The 24,701-nt window shown below is 44.4% G+C and overlaps 1 protein-coding gene across 2 annotated transcripts in view; it reads right to left on the reverse strand.

The window, feature by feature from the left end:
* Positions 1–3,891: 3,891 nt before the first annotated feature.
* KCNIP1 (potassium voltage-gated channel interacting protein 1) overlaps positions 3,892–24,701 on the reverse strand; it is a 117,872-nt gene continuing 97,062 nt past the window's right edge. For both annotated transcript variants that reach the window (XM_075274762.1, XM_075274761.1), the window contains 5 exons: positions 22,584–22,654; positions 20,674–20,781; positions 18,531–18,635; positions 6,797–6,859; positions 3,892–4,329 (listed from right to left, as the gene is read on the reverse strand). In XM_075274762.1, coding sequence (XP_075130863.1) covers positions 4,282–4,329; positions 6,797–6,859; positions 18,531–18,635; positions 20,674–20,781; positions 22,584–22,654 — 395 coding nt within the window. In that variant the 3' untranslated portion in view covers positions 3,892–4,281. The remainder of the gene's footprint in view (positions 4,330–6,796; positions 6,860–18,530; positions 18,636–20,673; positions 20,782–22,583; positions 22,655–24,701) is intronic.

Raw genomic sequence — 24,701 nt, forward strand, 5'->3', positions numbered from 1 at the left:
AGATTATACTGGTTTGGCCATAATCCCACATCATGGTATGGGCTATCTGGGGGGGAAAAAAAGTAATGTCTGATTAAGTGGGCTATCCTAGAGGCAGCAAAGCAGAGATAGTGTTTTCCTATTTACATCCTGGAAAACAGATTTGCATATTCCCCAGTGGAACAAAATGGCTTGTAAGTCTCTATATGCCAGGGAAGGTGCTCTCCTTTAGGACGGGGCCCCACTGGACATAAACACCACGATTTGCCCGCAGTGGAAATGCTGCATGAAAAATCGTGGCGTTTTATAGTGCAAGCAAAGGGGATGGGATTCATGCAAATCCCATCTCCACTTTGCAGGAAATATCTCAGCGTGGACATGCTGCGATTTGCAAAGCTGTTGCGGCTTTGTAAATCGCAGCATGTCAACTGTCTACGGAAACACCAGTGGCTTTCCCATAGATATAATAGCCTAGCTGATTTTGTCACTGATTTTTCAGCCTCGCTTTTTTTTTTTGGACACTGTTTTTTGCATTGGACACTGTTTTTGCCGCTTTTTCAGGTTTTTTTTTTTTTTTGCACTACAAAAAAGTACATGATAAAAAAAACCGCTAGCCAAAACAGCTGCAAAAATAAGCGACCAAAAACCGCTAGCGGTTTTTTCAGCGCCCAATAGACTCCAATTAATTTTTTTTCAGCCTGAAGAAAAGTCATGTCGCTTCTTTTTCTGCTAGCAAAAAAGCTGGCAATTCACATAGGGCTACATTTTATGGAGGCTGATTTGGCCACAAAATCAGCGTCCATATCCCCGTGTGAACTAGCCCTAAGGGCTAGTTCACACGTGAATTACCCATGCGTGTTTTGACACAGAGACGCGGCGAGCCGCGTCTCTCTGGTCAAATCCCGCCTGCCGCGACCATCGTGGTCGCGGCTTTCCTTTCCGCTGTCGGCTTAAATGAATGAGCCGACAGAGTGCTGCCGGGGGTGGAAGCCGCGCGGCTCAACCCGCGCAGCTTCCGCCTGAAGATAGGGCAAGTCACTTCTTTTCTCTGCTAGCAGCAGCCCGCCGCTAGCGGAAAAAAGAAGCCTGGCGGTCTGCATAGACCACCATTGTAAGGGGAGGAATTTGATGTGAAATCCGCTGTCAAAAACCTCCCCTGGGCTCACATGTGAACGAGCCCTAAGAGTGCGCAGAGGAAAACTCCACTTTCTGTTGCAAGCGCTGCGGAAAGAACCGCGGTGCATTCACACCATGGTTCTTTCTGCAGCGATTTAGCGCTGAGTTTATGTCCAATGGGGCCTTAGAGTTTTTTAATCCCTGTCCTTGGTTTAAGGTTTCTTGTCCCTGGTGGAAAGTTCTGAGGAGCTTGGCTCCATGCTTCCATTGTGCATTCTACACCTTGGTGGTTAACCCTTTCCCAACGATGGCATTTTTTGATTTTCGTTTTTGGCTCCCCTCCTTTTAAACCCCATAACTTTTTTATTTCTCCGCTCCCAGAGCCATATGAGGTTAAAGCAGTAGACACCCAGCGGCTATGGTGGCCGCCCGGCTCCCGGGCGGTCGCCATAGTTACAGACCCGACATGCGCCGTACTATTACGGTGCATGTCGGGAAGGGGTTAAGGACAACACCTCATGCCTTGTAGAGTGTCACGTGCAACACAGGTGCCTAATCTATTGAGATTTGCTTTTTTTTTTTTTTTTTTTCTTCTCCTCTCTAGTTGACTCAACGGAATAGCCTTAAAGGCTATTCATCTCCTACCTTATCAGTCACCTCTGGCCTGCTGTTCGGTAGAAATACTTTTTTTTTTAACCAGTATGCAAATGAGTTCTCTCGCAGCACTGGGGGTGTCCCTAATGCTGCCAGAGAACTCTCGCCAGCAACGCCTCCATCTTCTGCAGCAAACGCCTCTTCATCTTTTTCCAGCTGGGGTCAGACTTGTGCGCCTGTGCATTCAGCTCTGCTATCGGGACCCAGGCAAAGCAGAGTGGACAGGCCTGTCGGCGGCCATTTATTTATTTTTTTGGCGGTAGCTTACGTGCACATGCAGTACGTTCCTGTTCTCCATAAAACTACAGGAGCGTACTGTGTGTAAGCGGTCACCAAAAAAAGGCTTCTGGCTGGCCTTGTGCACTCGGCTCTTGCCTGTGTCCCGATGGCAGAGTTCACTGCACAGGTGCTGGAGTGTGATCCCAGCCGGAAGAAGACAGCAGAAGGGGCGGTTGCTGCAGAAGATGGAGGTGTTGCTGGAGAGAGTTCTCTGGGATGCCCCCAGTGCTGCAAGAGAATTCCTTTGCATACCGGTAAAAACTGGTATTTCTACCGAACGGCAGGCCGGAGGCGACTGATAAAGGTAGGTTCTGAGACTGTGGTACTAGAACAAGCAAGGCAGGCTGAACATATACAGCAGGCTTTGCAATACAGAGGATGTAGCTCACATTATTTAAGTAGAACCAGTGGCGTAACTACCGCCATAGCAGCAGAGGCAGCTGCCACAGTTCCTGGGACATTAGGGGGCCTGGTGACAGCCGCTACTACTGCGTTTTTTTTTGTTTTTTTTTTAAATAGGCCACTACGGGTCCTACTTACTTACTGATCCTGGCTAGGTCGGGATCGGTAAGTGACACCGCGGGCCCCACAAACACTATCATTATACTTGGGGGGGGGGGGGGGTCTTTGCAGACCTCCGAGTATTATAATTGGAGGCTCGGGAGAGGTAAACATAAACACTAACTTACCTATCCACGATCCTGCCAGGCCTCCTTCCTAGTTGTCTGACATCACATGAATCCGGCCTGTGTCCCGCTTCATGTGACGGCCGACGTCATTGGAGGACGGCAGTGGAGGCAGACAGTGTAGGAGCCAGGGGTCAGGTAAGAAACAGTTTTTTTTTGTTTTGTTTTTTTATTACCCCGGGTCTCTGATTATTATACTCTGGGGTCTGAAAAGCCATCAATATTAGATCTGCAAGGGTGACATCTGGAACAGTCAGTATGGTTTTTGGTATTGTTTAGATACTACAATCTGCTCACTGTACAAACTATCTGCAAGTGTGTGGGTACTGCAATGCTACCCTAAGATTTCAATGGGACAGCGCTGCAGTACCCACACTTGCCGCTACAGTAACATCAAGAGCCATGCTGTCTGGGTCTCGGTGATCTGCGGATGTCCCGGGTGTTTGATCTAATATCAATGTTATAAATTGGATAATTCCTTTAAGCAAAATATATAATCTTACATTAATGTGACCACCTGTCAAAATCCAGAATAACTACCATTGGCAGAGCGGACCGCTGCGAGACGTGCAGGAAGAGAGGGGATGTTGAGCCATGCCGATTCCAGTGCCAATGCCAGCTGTGCTAGGTTACGCGGTTGAGCATCCATGGTGTGAAAAACCCGATCGAAGTGGTCCCACAGATTTTCCGTTGGGTTTAAGTCCGGGGAATTTGCTGGCCAAGGGAGTACGGTAAACTCATCCTGGTGCTCCTCGAATCACACACGTACATTGCAAGCTTTATGACACGTCGCATTCTCCTGCTGGTAGATGCCATCATGCTGAGGAAAAACAATTTGCATGTGGGGCGAATATGGTCCACAAGGATAGATGCATACTTGTGTTGATCCATCGTGCCTTCCACAATGATGAGTGCACCCAGATGGCTGATGACACATGCCTTCTGCCATTGGTTATTTAACGTTGACGTCAAAAGTAGGCGGTGGTCACATTAATATGACTGGACTGTGTAATTTCATAAAATATATGTATGGGGGTTATAATTTGATTTTTATATGGGGCTATATGTCTATAACTTCACGGCAATGAATGGATTAGCTATCAAACTCTGGTATTCAGCATGTCAAATTGCATTAATAAAGGAGGACATGAAATATCAATGTAGTGAGTTCCTTAAACATATATAAAATTTTATTATTAATCATATATCTTCCAATCTCGGTAAATGTCTAAAGAAGGTAACATCACAGAGTTTGGGATTTTTTTTTTACTCTTTCTAACAATATTGGGTTAGAAAAGCAGAAGCATTTACAATGAACAATAGAATGTCTACAAATAACCTAGAAAGTAAAAATAAATCCGATATATGCATTCAAATGAACATGCATTCAGGTAGCAAGTCCAACGTCATGGAAAAGAAAATGTGGAAGTTGTTGCTTCTATGGATCCATAGAAAATGATGTTCTTCATTGTTGAAAAATGTCAGGACAATACATTGTGGTTTATTGTAGTATTTTACAAGGTGAAGGTTTTTATATTGTTCTCCATATCAAACAGTGTTCTTCATGTTACATAACGTTCTCGAATAACTGCAATGACCTCATAATATTGTCATCCTACAATAAAGGAAAACCAAGCACAGTTAGAAGGCAACATTAAAGCGATTCCTATAAAACAACAGCGCTATATATGCTAATGTGTTCTGAACAAGAGCTCACATTATTGTAAGAAGAGGCCAGAGCCTTTATTAGGAATTTTGTGCATCACTCGCACATCCCAGTGCCAGAATGGAAACCTATATCAGTTAATAACTCACAGTTATTATGAATAGGTCGGGCAAAGATGTCCCCTCCTTGGTGAGCGAGGTGCAGAACAAGGGAAAGGGCTTTATAGCAAATGTGTCTTTGTAGAATGCGATGAAATCCATGCAAATGCAGGGAGAACATACAAACTCCTTGCAGGTGTTGTTCCTGGAGCTATTCGAACCCAGGACTCCAGCGCTGCAAGGCTAAGCACTGAGCCACCATGCTGACCCCTAGGTTTTTATCCCAGATCTATTACCCCTCGTTCACATCTGAGTTCGGCATTCCTTTCACAGAGTCCGCATGGGGACCCCCTGAACAGAATACTGAACACAACTGCAAGCAGGAAAGTAGATTGTGAACTACCCTCCTGTCCACATGATCCCTGCGGAGATCTGGTGGCAAGCATATGGACCCCATTATAGTCTATGGGGTCCGTGTGCTTTCACTGGCACATCGCTTGCAGTTGCATTCAATATTCCGTTCGGTGGGGTCCTCATGCGGACTCCCCCGGACGGAATCCAAATGCAGATGTGAATGAGGCTTAGCTTAGGTTTTGATCCCAGATCTAATAGATATATCCCTTATTCTGTGCTTTGGATTTCATTGTTGAACCTTGGATCCCTCTTGCCTCGTCTGGTACTAGTAGTTCTCCTAGTCTCAACCCCTGGCTATTCCTGACTACCGTGTTGCCTTGTTCCTTTAGATGTCAGGCCTAGACTCCATAGACCTACTGTAGTGACAATTGTTCCACCCTCCATTTAGTGACTATTCATGTACCATTAACCTGAAAGGGATACAGCATTGTACCTACAACTGCCGTTATCAAGAATATGATAGATAAGCCACACAACACCCGGCATTTAAATAAACAGGACTACCTTAAAGGGGTTGGCCATAGTATGGAAACCACATCTACCTCACGGGGCCTATACACCCCTCATCCGATAAACTGATGAAGGTCTGTGTCTGGACCAAAACGTTTTTCTTTTGTTGTGGATTAATTAATTTTTGGATCTGTTTTGGAAGCCACTTTGAGTACCAGAATTTTTTGTCTACTAATCTCAATGCATGCCACTGAAATAATAGTTATGGCCTTTTGTGAGAAGATTGATTTGCAATCCAAACAAAATCAGGTAATGGAGTAATGGCGGTCCTGCTACCCACAGGCCTGCCATTAAAGGGATCCTATCTTTCAAACATTTTTTTTTCTGAGTAACACGTCGGAATAGCCTTAAGAAAGGTTATTTTTCTCCTACCTTTCGTTGTCTTCTCTGCACCACCGTTCCGTAGGAATCCCGTTTTTTTTTTTTTTTTTTTTTAAATGTAGATTGTGAGCCCCACATAGAGCTCACAATGTACATTTTTCCCTATCAGTATGTCTTTTTTGGAATATGGGATGGAAATCCATGCAAACACGGGGAGAACATATAAACTCCTTGCAGATGGTTTTATGCCCTTGGTGGGATTTGAACACCAGGACTCCAGCGCTGCAAGGCTGCAGTGCTAACCACTGAGCCACCATGTGGCCCCAAGGAATCCTGGTTTTTGTCGGTATACAAATGAGTTCTCTCGCAGCACAGACTTCCGGCATATGTTTCAGACTTCTAGGTCTCAGGCCTCGGGCAGAGCAGACTGCGCATGCCCACAGGCCACGAGAAAATGGCCGCTTACAATATTGTGTAAGTGGCCATTTTCTTGTGGCCTGTGGGAATGCGCAGTCTGCTCTGCCTGAGGCCTAGAAGTCTGAAACCTGCACCGGAAGAAGAGGATGAAGAGGACGCTGCTGACGAAGATGGAGGCAGTGCTGGAGAGAGTTCTCTCGCAGCATTGGAGACGCCCCCAGTGCTGCGAGAGAACTCATTTGCATACCAACAAAAACCGGGATTCCTACGGAATGGCGGCGCGGAGAAGACAACGAAAGGTAGGAGAAGAATAGCCTTTCTTAAGGCTATTCCGACGTATTACTCAGAAAAAAAAGTGTTTGAAAGATAGGATCCCTTTAATCTTATTCGCTCCTTTTGCTTTGGCAATCTGATTATCTGAGGAAGGTCCAACAGAGACTGAAACGATCCATGATTTTATTTCTATTGCATATCAAAATACTTCTCACAAGCAGCCATAACTATTATTTGAGTCCCAGAACCTCTCCACTATATCTGAGTTCCTTTCTGAACCCCAAAATCTTTCTTTACGAAGTTCTGAGTTACCTACATGCAAAGTAATAGCTTAATTGTAGGACAACCCTTATAAGGCTTAGTATTGCAAAATAATATCTTACCTCTTGACATGACTCAATGAATTCATCCAAGGTTACAACGCCATCTTTATTTTTGTCCATTTTCTAAAAAAAAATATAAATATTTATTTGAAACATGATTTACTAATTCTCCGTACCAGAAAAATAGAGGAAAATAGGTCACAGACCATCCTATCTGCCTCATCATATAATATGTGTATTCTTTGAGAAGTTATCTTACTATTATGTGTATACTAGCTTTTATCCGCAACTTCGTCCATGGAACCCTGACTCCCTGCGGGACCCACCTGGAGCGGTGCGCAGGCTTGTTCCTTTGCCTTGTGTCCGCAGCGGGCCCTTCCTACACCTGTGGGTCCATGGACCCTCGGGGCCCACCCTGCGGCCTGCTGGAACTGTTTACCTCCTCTCCCTCCTGGCGCCCGTCACCCCCCTTTGTCCCTACCCGCTCCCCTATCTGGTCACTTCTTCCTCCTACCCCATGCCCCCTTTCCCCGTCTTACCCCATGCCCCCTTTTTCCCCCACCAGACCCTGCCGACCGTGTGTCCCCTTTCCCCCTACCAACCTGTGGCCCCGGCCTCTCCACAGCCGGGGCTTCCCGTGCACCAACTTGTAGTGTCCAGAGACGGCAGACACTGCAGGACAGCTGGCCGCACCAGCGTTGCAGCGTACGGCGCAGGAGACCCCCTGTCCGGCCGCGGTAGAGTACTGCGGTCCCGTTGGGAGGCCACCAAGGTGGGGCAGCGTATGGACTCACTGCACCAGAGTAGAAGCCCTTGTGCAGGACGCTCCGGACCTCTCAGAGACGCCATGTTGGTGTGGACGGTGGGAGGACGATAACTCGTGAGGTGAGGTGTTGATGGGGCTGGGATGACGTCATCCCAGGTCCTACAGCGTGCCAGGTCCTGCAGCGAATTGAACCGTGAGAAGCACCGGGCACGGGAGTGAATTTCAGTGGTGTACGGGAATTCCATGTAGCCTATCGTTCAATCCCAAGGTATGTATGTGCGCATTTTCAGACAAATCCGTTCGCCCATGTAGGTGTGATTGAGGAACAAACATCCAAACACACAAACATCCAAACAAACATACTTTCACCTTTATAATATTAGTAGGATTTATACTTGGATAATAGACATAACTGGCCCAAACTATTACATTCAAAAATGTTCAAGGCCTAACGTTTGTGATAGATGTTAGCATCATCAATATAAAAAAATATGGTAAGGATATTCAAACTATAAAATAACCCCCATGCAAATACATTTTTTATTTTTGGAGGGGTCTCGCATCCCTTTGGAGAAGATATTCTGTCTTGGTTTTAATTCTATATCTTGTGACTAGGTTTTTGCAATAGCAAGCACTGATCTATAAGGAGCACTAGAGGGTGGAACTAGAGCAAGTTTTTCCTTTTTCTACCAAAGAACACTTATCTGCACATTCTTCCTCCACATTGACATCTGTTGTTATTAATAAATGAAGTATGCAGCGAATAAATAAACTTATACTAAGAAAATATACAAGAAATGACGGACCCAACCAAGCTTACTGCATATATACAGTAACAGACCCAACGCTTATTGCATAGACACTGCATGGTAATAAAAATTTACCATGAGGTGAAATTCCAATGAATGTTTTCTGCTTTCACAAGCGGCAGGTGATAAACCCGGTGACCAATGGTCCCTCTAAGCCTTTGTAGCTAGTTAATGGGAAAGGGTCCCGGCACAATCCCTTCTAAATTGGATGATTCCAAACAACAGTAAATAGAACATCAATGAATTTGCCACAAGTAGCTGTTGTAGTTAGAGCAGGGGTAGGGAACCTTCGGCTCTCCAGCTGCTGTGAAACTACAACTCCCAACATGCTCCACTCACTTCCATGGGAGTTCCAAGAACAGCAGAGCAAGTATGCATGCTGGGAGTTGTAGTTTTGCAACAGCTGGAGAGCCGTACGTTCCCTACCCCTGAGTTAGAGGGTTCATGGTATTATCCCTGCAGTCTAGGGCAGAGAAGGAATTAAAAGGAGTTCCAGCCCCAGAAAACCAAGCACCAGTTGTGGCAACATAACTTCCTTTTTTGAAATGCGCGAGGTCGTAGCGGGGTGGCAGGGCCGGTTTTAGACAAAATGGCGCCCTAAATAATGAAATATTGTACATACAATGTAGTCACATTCTGTTAATTCGATGTGCTGCAGTGCCTATCACTGGTACTTACAGGGGTCTTCTTAATGTCTTTTAGGCTTGGTTCACATATGCTGATGTGTTCTGTCCCTACGGACCGAATACAAGTGCAACTACAAGCACTGTGCAGTTCAAGCGCACGGGCCCCATAGACTGTAATGGGGTCCCATGGGCTTGCCGTGCACTGCCCGCACGAATGAACATAATACCTAACGCATTGACAAGCGTTGAGCAATGAAAGCGCACAAACCCCATAGACTGTAATAAGGTCTGTGTGTTTTCAGCGCTGTGTCCGCACGAGTCATGCAGAGAGGAAAGTAGTTCATGAAGTATTTTTCTCTCCACATGATTTGTGCGGACACCGCGAGGAAAACACATGGACCCGACCCCATTATAGTCTATGGGGTCAGTGTGCTTTCATAAGCTCAACGCTTATCAATGTGTTTGGTTTTCCGTTCACACGGAACGCAGATGTGAATTTGTTTCTGAATATTAAAAGCTGCGTTGTGATTGTTGCTATAGACAACAAAGACAGTTTCTGTTTCAAATGGTTTGATCAGTCGGCCTTATGTGTGTAGCTGTATATAGGATTTTCTGACATATACGAGAATGGTCTAAAAGCAAAACTGTCTTAGTTGGCAAAGCAACCAATCACAGAGTCGGTTTCACTTTTCAGAAGATGAATACAAAATGTAAGCTGTGTTGTGATTGGTTGCTATGAGCAACAAAGACAGTTTTACTTTTAGACTATATAAATAAATCTGCCCCATAGGGTTAAATGTAAAATATACACAGAAAATTCAACCACATTACGGGCATATAAAGATAAACTGTATTAGCCAGGGCTGGGTGAGAGTCAGTGAATGACTGTGATATTTATATAGTTACACCATATGATAGATATACATTGTATATACATCATTCTGGCATCAAAACAACACAACCATAGTGTGAATACAGCCCAATATAATAGATACTAAACACAGGACAGGAGAGTTTAAAAAGGGTCACCGGCTGTAATTAACCCTCTCCTTTCCATTTTATTAATAAAACTCATCCTAATGTGGTAAACATGATACATAAAGAGCAGTGGCAGTTATGGTGACATCACAAGGCAGGTGACATCACAGATTCCACATGACATCACAATGGGTATAGAATGTGTAAAGTTGTGGACTGGCATCATCTTGGGTCACTTGAGCTTGATTGCTTGAAGAGGACGGTATGGCCAGGTAGGTGGCTCTCCTCTCCATGCTAAGGCTTCGTTCACACATGGTATGACTGGGGGTTTGGTGAAGTACAGAATTGAACCATTTGCCCCAAAAAATTTCAGTAAGAAGCCCTTTCTTCTTTCATGCAGATTGTCAGGATGATGTTACTTGACCTGCTATTACACAAAATGTGCACATCTGGGCTCTGTATTTTTGTCTCTCCAAAAAGCACAAAAAATTCCAATAAATAAATAAATAAAAAATAAAAAAATTCCACGTGTGAACCCGGCCTTACAGGGGTAGGGAGGTATGGAAACCTATAGACGACTTATCACATTGTATAGCTATACAGTGTGATACATGATAGCCTCCCATTAGAGGTACTATATATCTCCCAATGCAAACGTCAAATGGAGGATTACAATCATATTGGTTCTATCCTTCGCACAGTCTTCAGGAACATTTTCCTAATTTTGTTGGGTAAATTCATACCCAAGATGTATTTTTGCCATGGAACCTGCGGCAGGAATCTTTGTAGATTTCACCTGATTACTGGGCTAATTTGTGTGCGATCACTCGCTGCGGTTTCAGCGCTATTTTTGTTGCTGAATCTGCATCAAGATAGAACCGAACCGGCTGCTCTTTTTCCCATGACACAGGAAATCAATTCTGTGCATGGAAAATCTGCACCATATGATCATTGCCGTGGTTTCTTATTGGAAATTATGGGGGGGGGGGGGGGCAATAGCAAGTTTTATCACACTGATACTGACACAGAAATTGTGCTGAAATCAGTGTGAAAACTTTTACAATCTGTGGCAGTGCCATGTACATGAGGATTTATAGTGCAGATCACTGCTGTATCCTCATCAGTGGCGTAACTACCAGGGTAGCGGCTGCCACAGGGCCCGGGACATTAGGGGCCCGGCGACAGCCACTACTGCTGCGTTTTCTTTCTTTTCTTAATAGGCCGTTACTGGCTGGAGTTACTTACCTATTTACTTACCGATCCTGGCAGGGGCCGGGATCGGTAAGTGACACTGCAAGCACCACAAACACTATTATTATACTCAGGGGTCTTTTCAGACCCCCGAGTATAATGATTGGAGGTCAAGGGGAGGTAAGGTTACATAAAAAAACGTGTTACTTACCTCTCTGGGCAGGCTTCAGGCCTACTTCTGTGACTCTCCCTGACGTTACATTACTGGGGCCTGTGTCCCGGGTCATGTGACGTCCCGGACGTCATTGAAGATGGCCAATACCACCATTATATTGTATTTATTGCTTAGGGAGCTTTCACACTTGCACTCGTACTCCAGTTTGTGCATTCCACCGGGTTTCCGCCTTCAGCCCCAGCGAAACTGGACAGGAGACAGAAACCCGGGGGACCACACGGTGGCTCAGTGGTTAGCACTGCAGCCTTGCAGCACTGGTGTTCAAATCCCACCAAGGGCAAAAAACCATCTGCAAGGAGTTTGTATGTTCTCCCTGTGTTTGCATGGATTTCCATCCCATATTCCAAAAGACACACTGATAGGAAAAAAAAAGTATATAAGTGTGAAAGCCCCCTTACTTGTACAGTAAAGTGTAACTCTTAGGGACAGGACGTGTATTATATAAGATTGTAAGCTCTTAGGGGCAGGATGTGTAATGTATTAGATTGTAAGCTCTTGATGGCAGAATGTGTATTATATTAGATTGTAAGCTCTTAGGGGCAGGATGTCTCTTTCTTTCCTTGCAGGGTCAGCTCTCCACAGCAAATAACAATATACAAAATATATAAGAGCAATATGCAGCAGGACAGTCGGGATCCTGGGAGAAATCTGATCGCCACATCTGGGGTCAGGAAGGAATTTTTTGCCCCCCTGAGGTATAACGCTCCGGGGAGTTTGTTTCGCCTTCCTCTGGATCTTTGGGTCGGATGGCTTTCATCTCAGGACATGGTGATCAGAATGCAGCAAGTTCTGTAGTCTGCACCGGCCTGACCTGAGAGTCACTGTCACCCATTTTATAGTATATTAAAGAGCCAGTTATAATTTTATTACAATGTTGCTTATTGCTATTCAATAAAAAAAAGAAAAAGAATCTATATTGTGTTTTTTTTTTCTTCTGTCTGACTCTCTCCTTACACATTGGCCATTATGAGAAAGATCGCTGCCCCTCAGTAATCCAGAACTAGACTCAGCTGCTGATCCAGTATATAATAAAGTGCACTATCTACATACATGGTGGCAGTTGCTGCAGGGTTTTGGACAGATGACACTCAACATGCAAAAAAAACAGAGTTTATCATCTTCAGCCCTTCCTGTATGGCCCCTCCACTCGACCCATCTATCAAAGTTAATGGAACCCCTCTTACCCCTGTCCCACAGGCCCGATGCCTTGGGGTAACCCTGGACTCTGACCTATCCTTCAAGCCACATATTCAAACCCTCAATACCTCCTGTCGCCTCCAGCTCAAGAACATCCACCGAATTCGCTCCTTCCTCACCCCGGAAACTACCAAGATGCTCGTCCAGGCCCTCATAATCTCCCGCCTAGACTACTGCAACACCCTTCTGCATGGACTCCCAGCTAACACCCTCGCCCCCCTCCAGTCCACCTTAAACTGCGCTGCTCGCTTAATCCACCTCACCCCCTGATCCTCATCGGCTTCTCCCCTCTGCCAGTCCCTCCACTGGTTACCCATAGCCCAGCGAACAGAGTTCAAGCTACTAACGCTAACATACAAAGCCATCCACAACCTGTCCCCTCCATATATCTCTGACCTAATCTCCCGCTACCTGCCCACACGTAACCTCAGATCCTCCAATGACCTCCTACTCCGCTCTACTCTCATCCGCTCCTCACACAACCGTCTCCAAGATTTCTCCAGTGCATCCCCCATACTCTGGAACTCCTTACCAAGACACATAAGACTGATCCCCACAATCACAGGATTCAAAAAGGCCCTTAAGACTCACCTATTCAGGAAGGCCTACACCCCCCAATAACACTGTCACCTCACTGCCATCTGTACAGTCTCCCCCCTCTCCTTCTGTCTCTACCCCCTTCCCCCATAGACTGTAAGCCCTCGCGGGCAGGGCCCTCTACCCCACTGTGCCAGTCGGTCACTGTTAGTATTATATCTACCTGTATATTTTGTGTACTGTATGTATCCCCCAAATGTAAAGCACCATGGAATTAATGGTGCTATATAAATAAATAATAATAATGACACATAACTCCATGTTATAATGTCGGCTCTTTTCCTAAGTGTTATGGGGGTCAGTCTCTGTGATAGGGACAATAACATTGTGTGTCCTCCCTTCTATAAACATCATACTACCTCAAAGAAGACTGAAGACTGGGTCACCAAGAACCACCGAATACAGAAGACACAGGGCCTTGTATAAAATTAGAAATCAAACTAAAGAGGTGTCAAAACCTATGGTGCAACCAGGGCCAATTTTAGGCAAAATAGGTCCCCGGGCAAAATTAAAAGTGGGGCCCCAAATAATGAAAATATTGTGAATACAATATAGTCACATTCTGTTAATTCGACAGCTATACCAGGACTGACAGCTATACCAGGACTAAATACTGTCATGTCAGCCACTGACTGCTATACTGGGACTAAATACTGTCACATCACCTGCTGACCGCTATACCGGGATTAAATACTGTCACGTCACCCGCTGACCGCTATACCCGGAGTAAATACTGTCATGTTAGCCACAGACAGCTATGCCAGGACTAAATACTGTCACATCACTCACTGACCGCTATACCGGGACTAAATACAGCTATACCGGGACTAAATACTGTCAAGTCAGCCACTGACAGCTGTACTGGGACTAAATACTGTCACATCACCCGCTGACCGCTATACTGGGACTAAATACTGTCACGTCACCCGCTGATCACTATACCAGGACTAAATACCCACTAACCGCTATACCAGGACTATATACTGTCATGTCAGCCACTTACTACCAGATTCCCCTCTGCTGCAAAAACCCAATAACCCTTCTTCCGTTCTGTATCCGGCTGTGCCCTAATATCAGTTTATACCCACATATGACATTATGTACGTTATGTGGCATAATCTGCAGTTTGGGCACACAGCAGGGCGCAGAAGGGAAGGAGCGCAATGTGGTTTTTGGAGTACATATTCAGATGTTTGGTATCTGGACGTCATTTCATGTTTGTAGAGCCTGTAAAGTACCAGAAAAGTGGATTCCCCAAAAGAGTGACCCCATTTTGAAAACTGCACCCCTCAAAGAATGTATCAGGGGGTGTAGTGAGTATTAGTATCCCAGACGTGACTGCACAGCAGATGGCGAAGAGGGAATATATAAGCTGTGCGGAGTACATTGCAAACACCACATTCCCTACTATGTCCCAGTAGCTCCTATGATTGGGAGAGTCACTCTGGGGGTCACTTTGGGGGTCATTTCTGGTGTCTGTTCCCTCATAAGCTGTAAATCTGGGGTGTCCCCTGATATTCGCTCCCACAGCTTATATATTCTCTACCTGATGCAGCCAGTTGTGTTCTAATGATTTGGCAATTTGGCAGGTTTTTGTCTTCACATTGCTAGATGCTATATTTTCTTTATTTTTCTGGTGACATATAAGGGCTTATTGTTTGCGGGATGAGATGCATTTTGTAATGACACCATTTTTGGGTGCCGACAACTTATTAAATACATTTTATTAACTCTTTTTTGCAGGATTAAAGAAAAAAAAAATTCTGGCATTGAGTTTTCCTTTTTAATTTCACGCCATGCAGCGTACAGTATAAGTAACATGTTCCCTTTATTCTGCGGGTTGGTACGGTTATGGTGATACCTCATTTATAGTATTTTTTATGCGATACTAATTCTGCAGAGGAAAAACACATTTGGGGACATTAATCAATGTTTTTTGCATCGCCATCTCCTGAGAGGCGTAACATTTTTATTTTTCGGTTCACAGTGTTGGTTGAGGACTTATTTTTTGCGGGACAATTTGTGCTTTTTATTAGTACTATTGTCGGGTGCATATGACTTTTTGATCACTTTTTATAGCATATTTTATAAGGTAAAAAGAAAAAGAGAGACACCGAGCGCTCTAAGCGTAGTATTAATGCCAATTTCGAAAAATAAAAATAACAGTAGGTAATACCAGTAGACCTCTCACCTGAAGAGTATGTGTCCTTATTGTCACATATATAGCGAAAACTCCAGGTGGGAGTGGCTGCAGAACCAACGAAAACACCGGAGGACCGGAGAGAAAAGTTAAGGTATTAGAAGGTCGAGGTCTGCGCTCACTGGTAAGTCTTGTGTAACAGCCAAGAGTCGATACAATGGTGAAATAATAAATGGTGGATTTATTGAAAAAATATAGCACGACGCGTTTCGGACCACCGAGCATGAATAAGGAGCCAATGCTCTGAAACGCGTAGACTTTGGTCTATCGACCCCACCGCCACTAATGTAATTTTAACCAGCTGTATGCTAAAAAAAATAATAAAAGCTAAGTTTTATTAAGAACAACTTCGGAGTCTGTCCTTGTGCTGGGAGACACTATTTGAAGTTTTCCATTGAGGACAAGTTATCTACGGGGATAACATCTCTTGCATCAGCGACTCCTGGGTGACGCTCACCATTTCAAGACTACGGGGCATTAAAATCTGCACTTGAGAAAGGACCCGTGGTGGTCCGAAACGCGTCGTGCTATATTTTTTCAATAAATCCACCATTTATTATTTCACCATTGTATCGACTCTTGGCTGTTACACAAGACTTACCAGTGAGCGCAGACCTCGACCTTCTAATACCTTATATTTTATAAGGTGAGATGGTGAAAAATCATTACTTCTGGCAGGTTTTTTCCGTTTTTTTTTTTTCTGGCGTTCACCGTGTACATTAAATATTATTTCAGTTTGATTGTACAGATTGTTACAGATGCGGCAATACCAAATATGGATTCTTTTTATAAATTTTTAGTGCTTTTTTGATATCATTCATTTTCTATAGAGAAAAAGGGATTTGGGGGCTTTACGACTTTTTTTTTTCTTTCATACACTTTATTTTATTTTTCACTTTTTCATGTGTCCCTTTAGGACACTTCAATCAGCAATACTTTGATTGCTGATATAGTATGCAATGTGAGACAGTAGCAGGATGTCAGGCTGTGCAGACGTACAGCCTGACGTCAGAAGGTCCTGGCAGGATCACAAGGTATGTGGGGGCTCCGGGTAGCCTGGGGTCACTGGCCAGACCCCAGGTTGCCTTTTACTGATATCGGCACCCCCCGATCTCGCTGCGAAGGGTGCCGATATCACCGGACTGTTGGCGGATCCCTTTCAATCACGCCGTGATGTTTCACGTCGTGATCGAAAGGGTTAAAACGTCCAGTCGGACTGCACCCCACCCCCCACCAAGGAGGTCTCTGAAGACCGGCCGTATTTTTACAATAGGCTGGTCTTTAGCGACCAGGATTGCTGGACGTAATTTTACAGCCAGCGGTCCTTAACTGGTGAATGTGAGGTACATAGCGTTACTAAAACTAAATTAATAAGCCCAAATGCCTGATAGTAATAGGAATAGTAATTCCAGCATGTACCTTGTGTTCTTTACTTTCACTTTGCTCAGAGCTCCCCTCTGCTACTTCTCTTCTGTGCAGGACACAGATGGCAGGAGCTCAGCAGGGTCCTTGATCTGTATAGCAATAAGCTCCGCCTCCTGAGCTTTCCTCAGCCCACTCTCAGGGTGGGCAGAGGCCAGCCAGACAAAGGTGGGGGGGAACCATCTTGAGAGCACTGAATGGACGCTTCCTCTTTCAATACCTACAGCTCCTGTGCTGGCTTCTCTGCATTAGCCATTGCTGCAACTGCACATGGTGTCCTTGTGACATAGGGAAAGTATTCCACCACCAGGAGGCCCCTGCATGTGCTGGGACCCTGGGCAATTGTCGGCCCTGCGGGGTGGGAGTAGTCTCATTTGAGAGGCGTGATTCTAAAGTTTTGTTTGTGATTTGTCTGAACGTAGTGACCCATGTAACAATTGATTTCTGGTCTGGGACAGGGCCCAACAGGGGTATATTGAAGCGACTTCGGAAAGTGCGCTGGGTTGCGATCACAGAACATCGGTTCGAAAAGTTAGCCTCGACAGCAAACGCACGCTTCTCACTGTTCCAACGCATATTGGCAACATGACCTCTAGCACCATAATGGCGCGCATTTCAAAAAAGGAAGTTATATTGCCGCACTCTGTATATAAGCGGCTAATAGAAATCTGTAAAAAGGTTACTTACATGATCCTCCACTGCTCCAGTGCACAGTCTGCATGGATCTCCATTTTGTAGTATTTGATTATTTTAACATGCCCCTATTAGGCACTTACACACTTAATTTTCTGGGGCTGGAAAACCCTTTTAATATATACTTCCCTGGTGGTCTAGGGTGGAGAAAGGGTTATTGTCACTATCCCTGGTAGATTAGGGCATAGAAGGGGTTATTGTTGCATTCATTGTGTAGTAAATATGTTAATGTCAGTATCCTTCCTAGTCAAAAGCAAAAATAGGGATAATGTTGTATAACTTCCACTTCAGACTTCAGAACTGACCTTGTACAAGGAAGCCTGAAACTAGAAAGGACAGGAATCTCCTCTCTCGCAGCGGCTGCTTCTTATGGTTTCCTCTCTCATACACACTGTCTCTATGTCCGTGGTTAAGCAATCTGCTTTCAATGATTCCTTGTTTCTTACAGCCTGCTCCCCAGAGCCTGTTTCACAAACTACTTCCCGCTCCCTTCAAGTATAGACTGTTCCCCTTGACACCCCTCTCTCACAACCTATTCCCTCCTTTCTCATGGCATGTGCTCACCATATTTTGATATGTTGTATTGTACATTTTAGTAGATCCTGTCTCATTGCGGCATGTATAGGGTTAATCTGTTAGACTCCGACTCCAGCAGTGAGGGCTGTATAACACAGCTGGCATCTAGCAGCCTTGCAGCGGGACATCTTGTGTGTCTTACATAGTTACATAGTACGGTGGAAAAAAGACTTGTCCATGAAGTTCAACCAAGGATTAAGAAAGGGCATGACTGTCTGATACATCACAGCACGCCTCTATTATGACAGGTAGGGAGACGTGTTTAAAGGTTTCAAGTGAATGGGTTTGAAAGCTGACCGCCGGGTTTCCGTCTCCTGTCCAGTTTCGCGGGGCAGAAGACGGAAACCGGACGGATTGCCTAAACTGGAGATCGGGCGCAGATGTGAACCCGCCCGTGATAATACATTTTACATCCAATGATCATTTCATGTTATATCGGCTACCATCACAGTGATCTCAGCTTATGATCTGAATACAGTTAAGTCAGAGAGAATACATACTAACCTGAAAAAATAATTCCACATGCTGCTTAGGGGCATCTTCTTTGAGTACAGGGTAGGTATATTTTCCCATCATGTCATATATGGCTTTAACTATATCCATCATTTCCTGTTTAAAACATACTAAAATGAGTATAGATAGATGTAGGTACATAGAAAGTGAGAGATGGGAGTCTTATAAGTCTTGTAAGTAAATGGATATGCACAATGCATTAATGGTTCTCAGAATTGTTCTACAGAACACACACAAAGCAGTGAATACAAATATTTATGCACGCTAAATGTTTTGCCAAGAATTTCTGGGGAAAGAATATGCATAGAAGTTCTCCTTCATGACAAAAAAAAAAAAAAAAAGAAAGAAAAATTGATCCAGTGCCACCATTGGGAAGGCACCAGAGCAAGTATTATTATTATTGTTGTTTATTTATATAGCACCATTAATTCCATGGTGCTTTACATTTGGGGGATACATACAGTACACAAAATATACAGGTAGATATAATACTAACAATGACCGACTGGCACATTGGGTAGAGGGCCCTGCCCGCGAGGGCTTACAATCTATGGGGGAAGGGGGTAGAGACAGATGGAGAGGGGGAGACAGTACAGATGGTGGTGTGGTGATAGTGTTATTGGAGGTTGTAGGCCTTCTTGAATAGGTGAGTCTTCAGGGCCTTCTTGAAGCCTGTGATTGTGGGGGTCAGTCTTATATGTCTTTGTAAGGAGTTCCAGAGTATGGGGGATGCACGGGAGAAATCTTGGAGGTGGTTGTGTGAGGAGCAGAGTAGGAGGTCATTGGAGGATCTGAGGTTACGTGTGGGCAGGTAGCAGGAGATTAGGTCAGAGATATATGGAGGAGACAGGTTGTGGATGGCTTTGTATGTTAACGTTAGTAGCTTAAACTCAATTCGCTGGGCTATAGGTAGCCATTGGAGGGACTGGCAGAGGGGAGCAGCTGATGAAGATCGGGGGGAGAGGTGAATTAATCGAGCAGCACAGTTTAAGGTGGACTGGAGGGGGGCGAGGGTGTTAGCTGGGAGTCCATGGAGAAGGGTGTTTCAGTAGACTAAGCGGGAGATTATGAGGGCCTGGACGAGCATCTTAGTAGTTTCAGGGGTGAGGAAGGAGCGGATTCGGTGGATGTTTTTGAGTTGGAGGCCTGGTTCATATCTACATTCAGTATTCCGTTCGGGGAGTCCGCATGGGGACCGGAATACCAAACGCATTGACAAGCGGTGAGCTTATGAAAGCACACAGACCCTATAGACTATAATGGGGCCCGTGTGTTTTCTGAGCGGTGTCAGCGTGGAACATGTGGAGCGAAAAGTAATTCATGAAAACTTTCCTTTCCACATGACTCATGCAGACCCCATTATATATATATATATTGTATGTGTGTATAGTTTGTTCAATTTTTTTATTCCCCTGTTGTGCCCACTTTTGGTCATTATAGTATTTCGAGTTTGTCAGTGTTTGATTCTTATTTAATTTTTTAGTTTAAGAACTAACTTTTCTTATGCAATTGTTTAACTCTGCAAAAATAAAAATATCAAAAACTGGCACATGTACACTATGCAAACACAGAACATGTGGCTTTAAATTCAACTCATCCACCTCTATTAAGGTCCAAAAAATAAAAAAAAGTTTGTCTATCATTCTAGATACTCATTTTTGTGAGATCAGCGCCTGCTCCTAGAAGGGTTTGGGTAAGACTCTAGCTCACAGTTTCTACGACGTTCGCACTATTGTTATGAATGTCCGTTGCTTTCATTCGATATAGGATGAGAGCAATGGACATTAGCGGTAGTGGAATGGCAGACACAGATGATCTCCCTCTGTCTGCATCCGTTTGTATTGATGCCAAAGTCAAAAACATGATAAAAGCTTTCTTCCTTTTATTTTTAGTTTTGTAATAGAAGAAGAAGTCCTGCATGCATTACATATAACATGTTCCATTATCACAAAAGTACAAAACATGATGAAAGAAAGCGTTATGTTTTTACTTAAGGATGAATGAGTGGGATCTGTCAGCATCAGTCACATAATATCCATCCAGTGATGGATGAGAGCAACAGACATTACAGAAAGGCAGTGTAAACCTACCGTATGATTAATAGCAGTTAAATTAACATAAAATAATAAAATACCTCTTTGTTGATGTATCCATCTTTGTTTAGATCATAGAGATTGAAAGTCCACCTCAGCTTTTCATGAATTGATCCTCTTAACAATATTGACAATGCTGCTACAAAATCCTACAAAAAATACAGGACATTACTTAAAAGTGGTAGCCATAAAAAGTTATTAACTGTAAGCCATGCATGAATTATAGCGGACTACCTATCTTATTCCCCCACTAGGGTAGGGTAGGCTCTCTAAACTCACATGTAAAGGAGTAGCTGGAGGGATGGTTGGCAGTAGTGAAGAGCTGTGTGTGTGACAGGAGGAGTAGCTGGAGGGATGGTTGGCAGTAGTGAAGAGCTGTGTGTGTGACAGGAGGAGTAGCTGGAGGGATGGTTGGCAGTAGTGAAGAGCTGTGTGTGTGACAGGAGGAGTAGCTGGAGGGATGGTTGGCAGTAGTGTAGAGCTGTGTGTGTGACAGGAGGAGTAGCGGGAGGGATGGTTGGCAGTAGTGCAGAGCTGTGTGTGTGACAGGAGGAGTAGCGGGAGGGATGGTTGGCAGTAGTGCAGAGCTGTGTGTGTGAAAGGAGGAGTAGTGGCAGGGATGGTTGGCAGTAGTGTAGAGCTGTGTGTGTGACAGGAGGAGTAACTGGAGGGATGGTTGGCAGTAGTGCAGAGCTGTGTGTGTGACAGGAGGAGTAGTTGGAGGGATTGTTGAGCTAAGCTCTGCTTCATCTCCAGTGTCCGGAGTAGCCAGGCTGAGCACAGCTAGCTCTACTTCATCTCAACATAAGAATGCATTGACCAGTGTTGATTGGCCGAATGCCATACAGAGGACAGCATTCGGCCAATCAACGCTGATCAATGCATTCCTATGGGAAAAAGGCAGCTCCGGCATATTGCAAGCTGACAGGGAGCCCGACCAGATAGAGCCCCACAGAGCTGGGTGAGTAACATCCCCCCCTAAATAAAGGTAATCCCTAGCTAACCCTGCCTGTAGCTCTATCCCTGTCTTACAGTCACATAGTTCACAGTCCCAAATTAAACAAATGTTAAACCGCGATTCGTCTAAATTGGAGGTCACCTGATTCTAGCCGCCAATTCCATTTTCCGATTTTTTTCGATGCCTCCGTTGTCGTAGTTCCTGTCCCACCTCCCCTGCGCAGTTATTGGTGCAAAAAAAGTGCCAGGGAAGGTGGGAGGGGAATCGAATTTTTACGGCGTTTGGCTCGTGGTGTTCGATTGGAATCGAACACCTCGAATGGCCTGATATTCGATCGAATATGTACTCGATCGAACGGTGTTCGCTCATCTCTAATCATAATCATTAGTTCTCTGTGCGGAGTGATCTTCGCTTGGACTGATGTAGATTATACAGCCTGGTCGCGGTTGGAAGGAAGGACCTATGATAGCTCCTTCTCACACTTGGGGTAAAGCAGACGGTCACTTACAGTGCTGCTAAGTGCCATCAAGATCTCATACATGGGGTGGGATTTATTCTCCCGCATGGAGGTCACCACTGACAGTATCCTTTTGTCACCCACCACCTGTACTGGGTCCAGGGGGCTCCCCAGGACAGAGCTGGCCCTTCTAACCAGCCTGTCAAGGTGCCTGTAAAGGTAATGCTTTAGTTGATGGCCGGTTTTATAGAAAACGGGGCCCTTGTCAAAAAAGGAAAGATCCCACCTTAACTTTAGAGCTTTTTTTGGTCATTTCAAAAGCTGCATATAAAAAGTAATACCAAATACAATATCCTTATAAAATGGCCATACACTATCCCAATAATGCTACCATTCGTGTTTGTCATTTTCTAGAACCGTTATCTGTTTTTCCAGAGGACCAGAAGAATGGAAATCAAAGCATGGAAGTCTGCTGTCCATAAGCATTGATTCTAATTTTCTTATGTTTAATTTATTTTAATTGAATAACGATTTACCTCAAATTTTACTGATCCAGATTGTGCGGCATCAAATGCATTGAATAGGTAATGAGCGTACATGCTGGCGTCTGTGGAGAAAAAATACAAAAATATGTTACTACTCAAGAAAATTTTTATTTTTTACAAATAATATAAAATACATATCACAATGGAGACAGCTGTGGTCCGATCTTAGACTCCGCCTCCTCACAGACGAACCTCTGGCAGAACCAGTGTTGATTGGCCGAATGCTGTACACTGTATAGCATTCGGCCAATCAACGCTGGTCAATGTATTCCTATGAGAAAAAGTCAGCTCTCGCATAACTAAAAGCTGCCAGCTCTCCCGACTAGCAAAGGCGAGCCTGCTGCAGAACCAGCGTTGATTTGCCGATTGCTATACAGTGTATAGCATTCGGCCAATCAACGCTAGTTCTGAATCGAATGTTTACTACGAATAGGAGTAGTATTCGAACGAGTATGAGTATTTCGAATACCGTAGTATTCTATCAAATACCTACTCAATCAAATACTACTTGTTCATCTCTAGTGATTTCCCCTGAAACAAGCATTTTTTCCCATAGACTATAATGGGATTCGATATTCGATCGAGTAGTCGAATATTGAGGCTCTACTCAAAACAAATATCGAATCTCGAACATTTCACTATTCAATCAGCTCTATTCCCTATGAATTACTTCTTCCAGATGAGTGCAAAGAATTAGTTCACTTAGTTAATTTAGTTAGTTGATTTCTTGTCCCTGAATATCCTATTATATATATTATATTCACTTGGGCTTTTACTCCTGTTAGATTTACATGTAAAGAAATCAGTGGTAGTAATAATGGATGGAGGTGCATATTGTTCCTTATTGTATGCGCCTCCAGCCTCAGGGAGAAATGTAAAATGTTTTGCAGGCAGTATGATGGCTTATACAGCCAGAGAACAGATTGTCCAGCAAGATCCTTCAGATATTTTAAATTTTGGGGAAAATTCAGGTACCTTTTAAGGCTTAGTTCACATTTTCAGCGGAGTGACTCCATCTCAATGTCTGACTGAAATAGTCCAGTTTCAGTTTTAATATGACAGACCCCATTATTTACAATAGGGTCTGCCAAGGTCCATGTGTAACCACTATTACAGCGGTCCACCTATCCGTTGTTCTGGCCCTCCGACAAGGACGAGGTCCTGCAAACCTAGAATAAGCTATTATTAAACAGGAAAAAAACTATACGGGAAGAATATGCAAATCTGACTTCCATGATGTAATTAGGATGCCAGTGCCTCAAGTATGCACACCAATAGAGGGCGCTGACTGAGAATGTGCAAGTCTATCTTCCATGATGTAATTAGGAAGACAGAGTCTCAGTCAAGCAAGCCTATAGAGGGCGCTCCCTTTAACCTCTGCCAGATCAGTCCTCTCTGCGCCAAGCTGACGAGATGCAAGTACATCGAAACAGCTGTCCTTGGCTGAGAAGACTGTATCTGGTATAATCCCAACATCATTGCAAACAAAGGCCTCTGAGAAGGTCGGCATGATGTTAATGGGAGTGCCCTCTATAGGCTTGCTTAAAGGGGTTGTCCCATGACAAGGATCCTATCTATACTGCTTGTTAATGTGGATGTAAGACTTTTCCTAAATACATTGCTTCAGCAAAACTGCTTTGTGTGTCCACTATCTTACTTTATTAAATTTTTTGTGGCCACAGCCCTGACCTAGCTGCTCCTGAGTCAAATGATGTATCTGCTGCTCTCAGGGAGGAGGGAGGAGGGGCTAAGTGCAGGGAGCGAGCCTGTGTTTCTAGCTAATCCTGTGTCTACACTATGTGACCTAGGTCCTGCACTCAGATAGGGGAGAGGAGCTACTTTCATTTCTTCTGTTCTCCCAGTTATCAGGCTAGCTAATTCAGTTGTGTTCATTATGGCAGAGACAGGCAGCCTCTGTATGTAACACAGAATGGAATTGCTGCTGCCTGTACTTCATAGTCCAATATGGGCGGGCGTAGCTACACGCGAATTTGGGGGCGGGGCTAAACGGCAGGTTGCCCGTGAAACCCCGCCCACCAAATGATGCAAGAAACCAGGAAGAAAGAAGATTTTACAAGAGTGAAGACTGATGAGTATGTGAGGTGGGAA

This window comes from Leptodactylus fuscus, chromosome 5 (assembly GCF_031893055.1).
Source record: "Leptodactylus fuscus isolate aLepFus1 chromosome 5, aLepFus1.hap2, whole genome shotgun sequence".
Lineage (NCBI taxonomy): Eukaryota > Metazoa > Chordata > Amphibia > Anura > Leptodactylidae > Leptodactylus > Leptodactylus fuscus.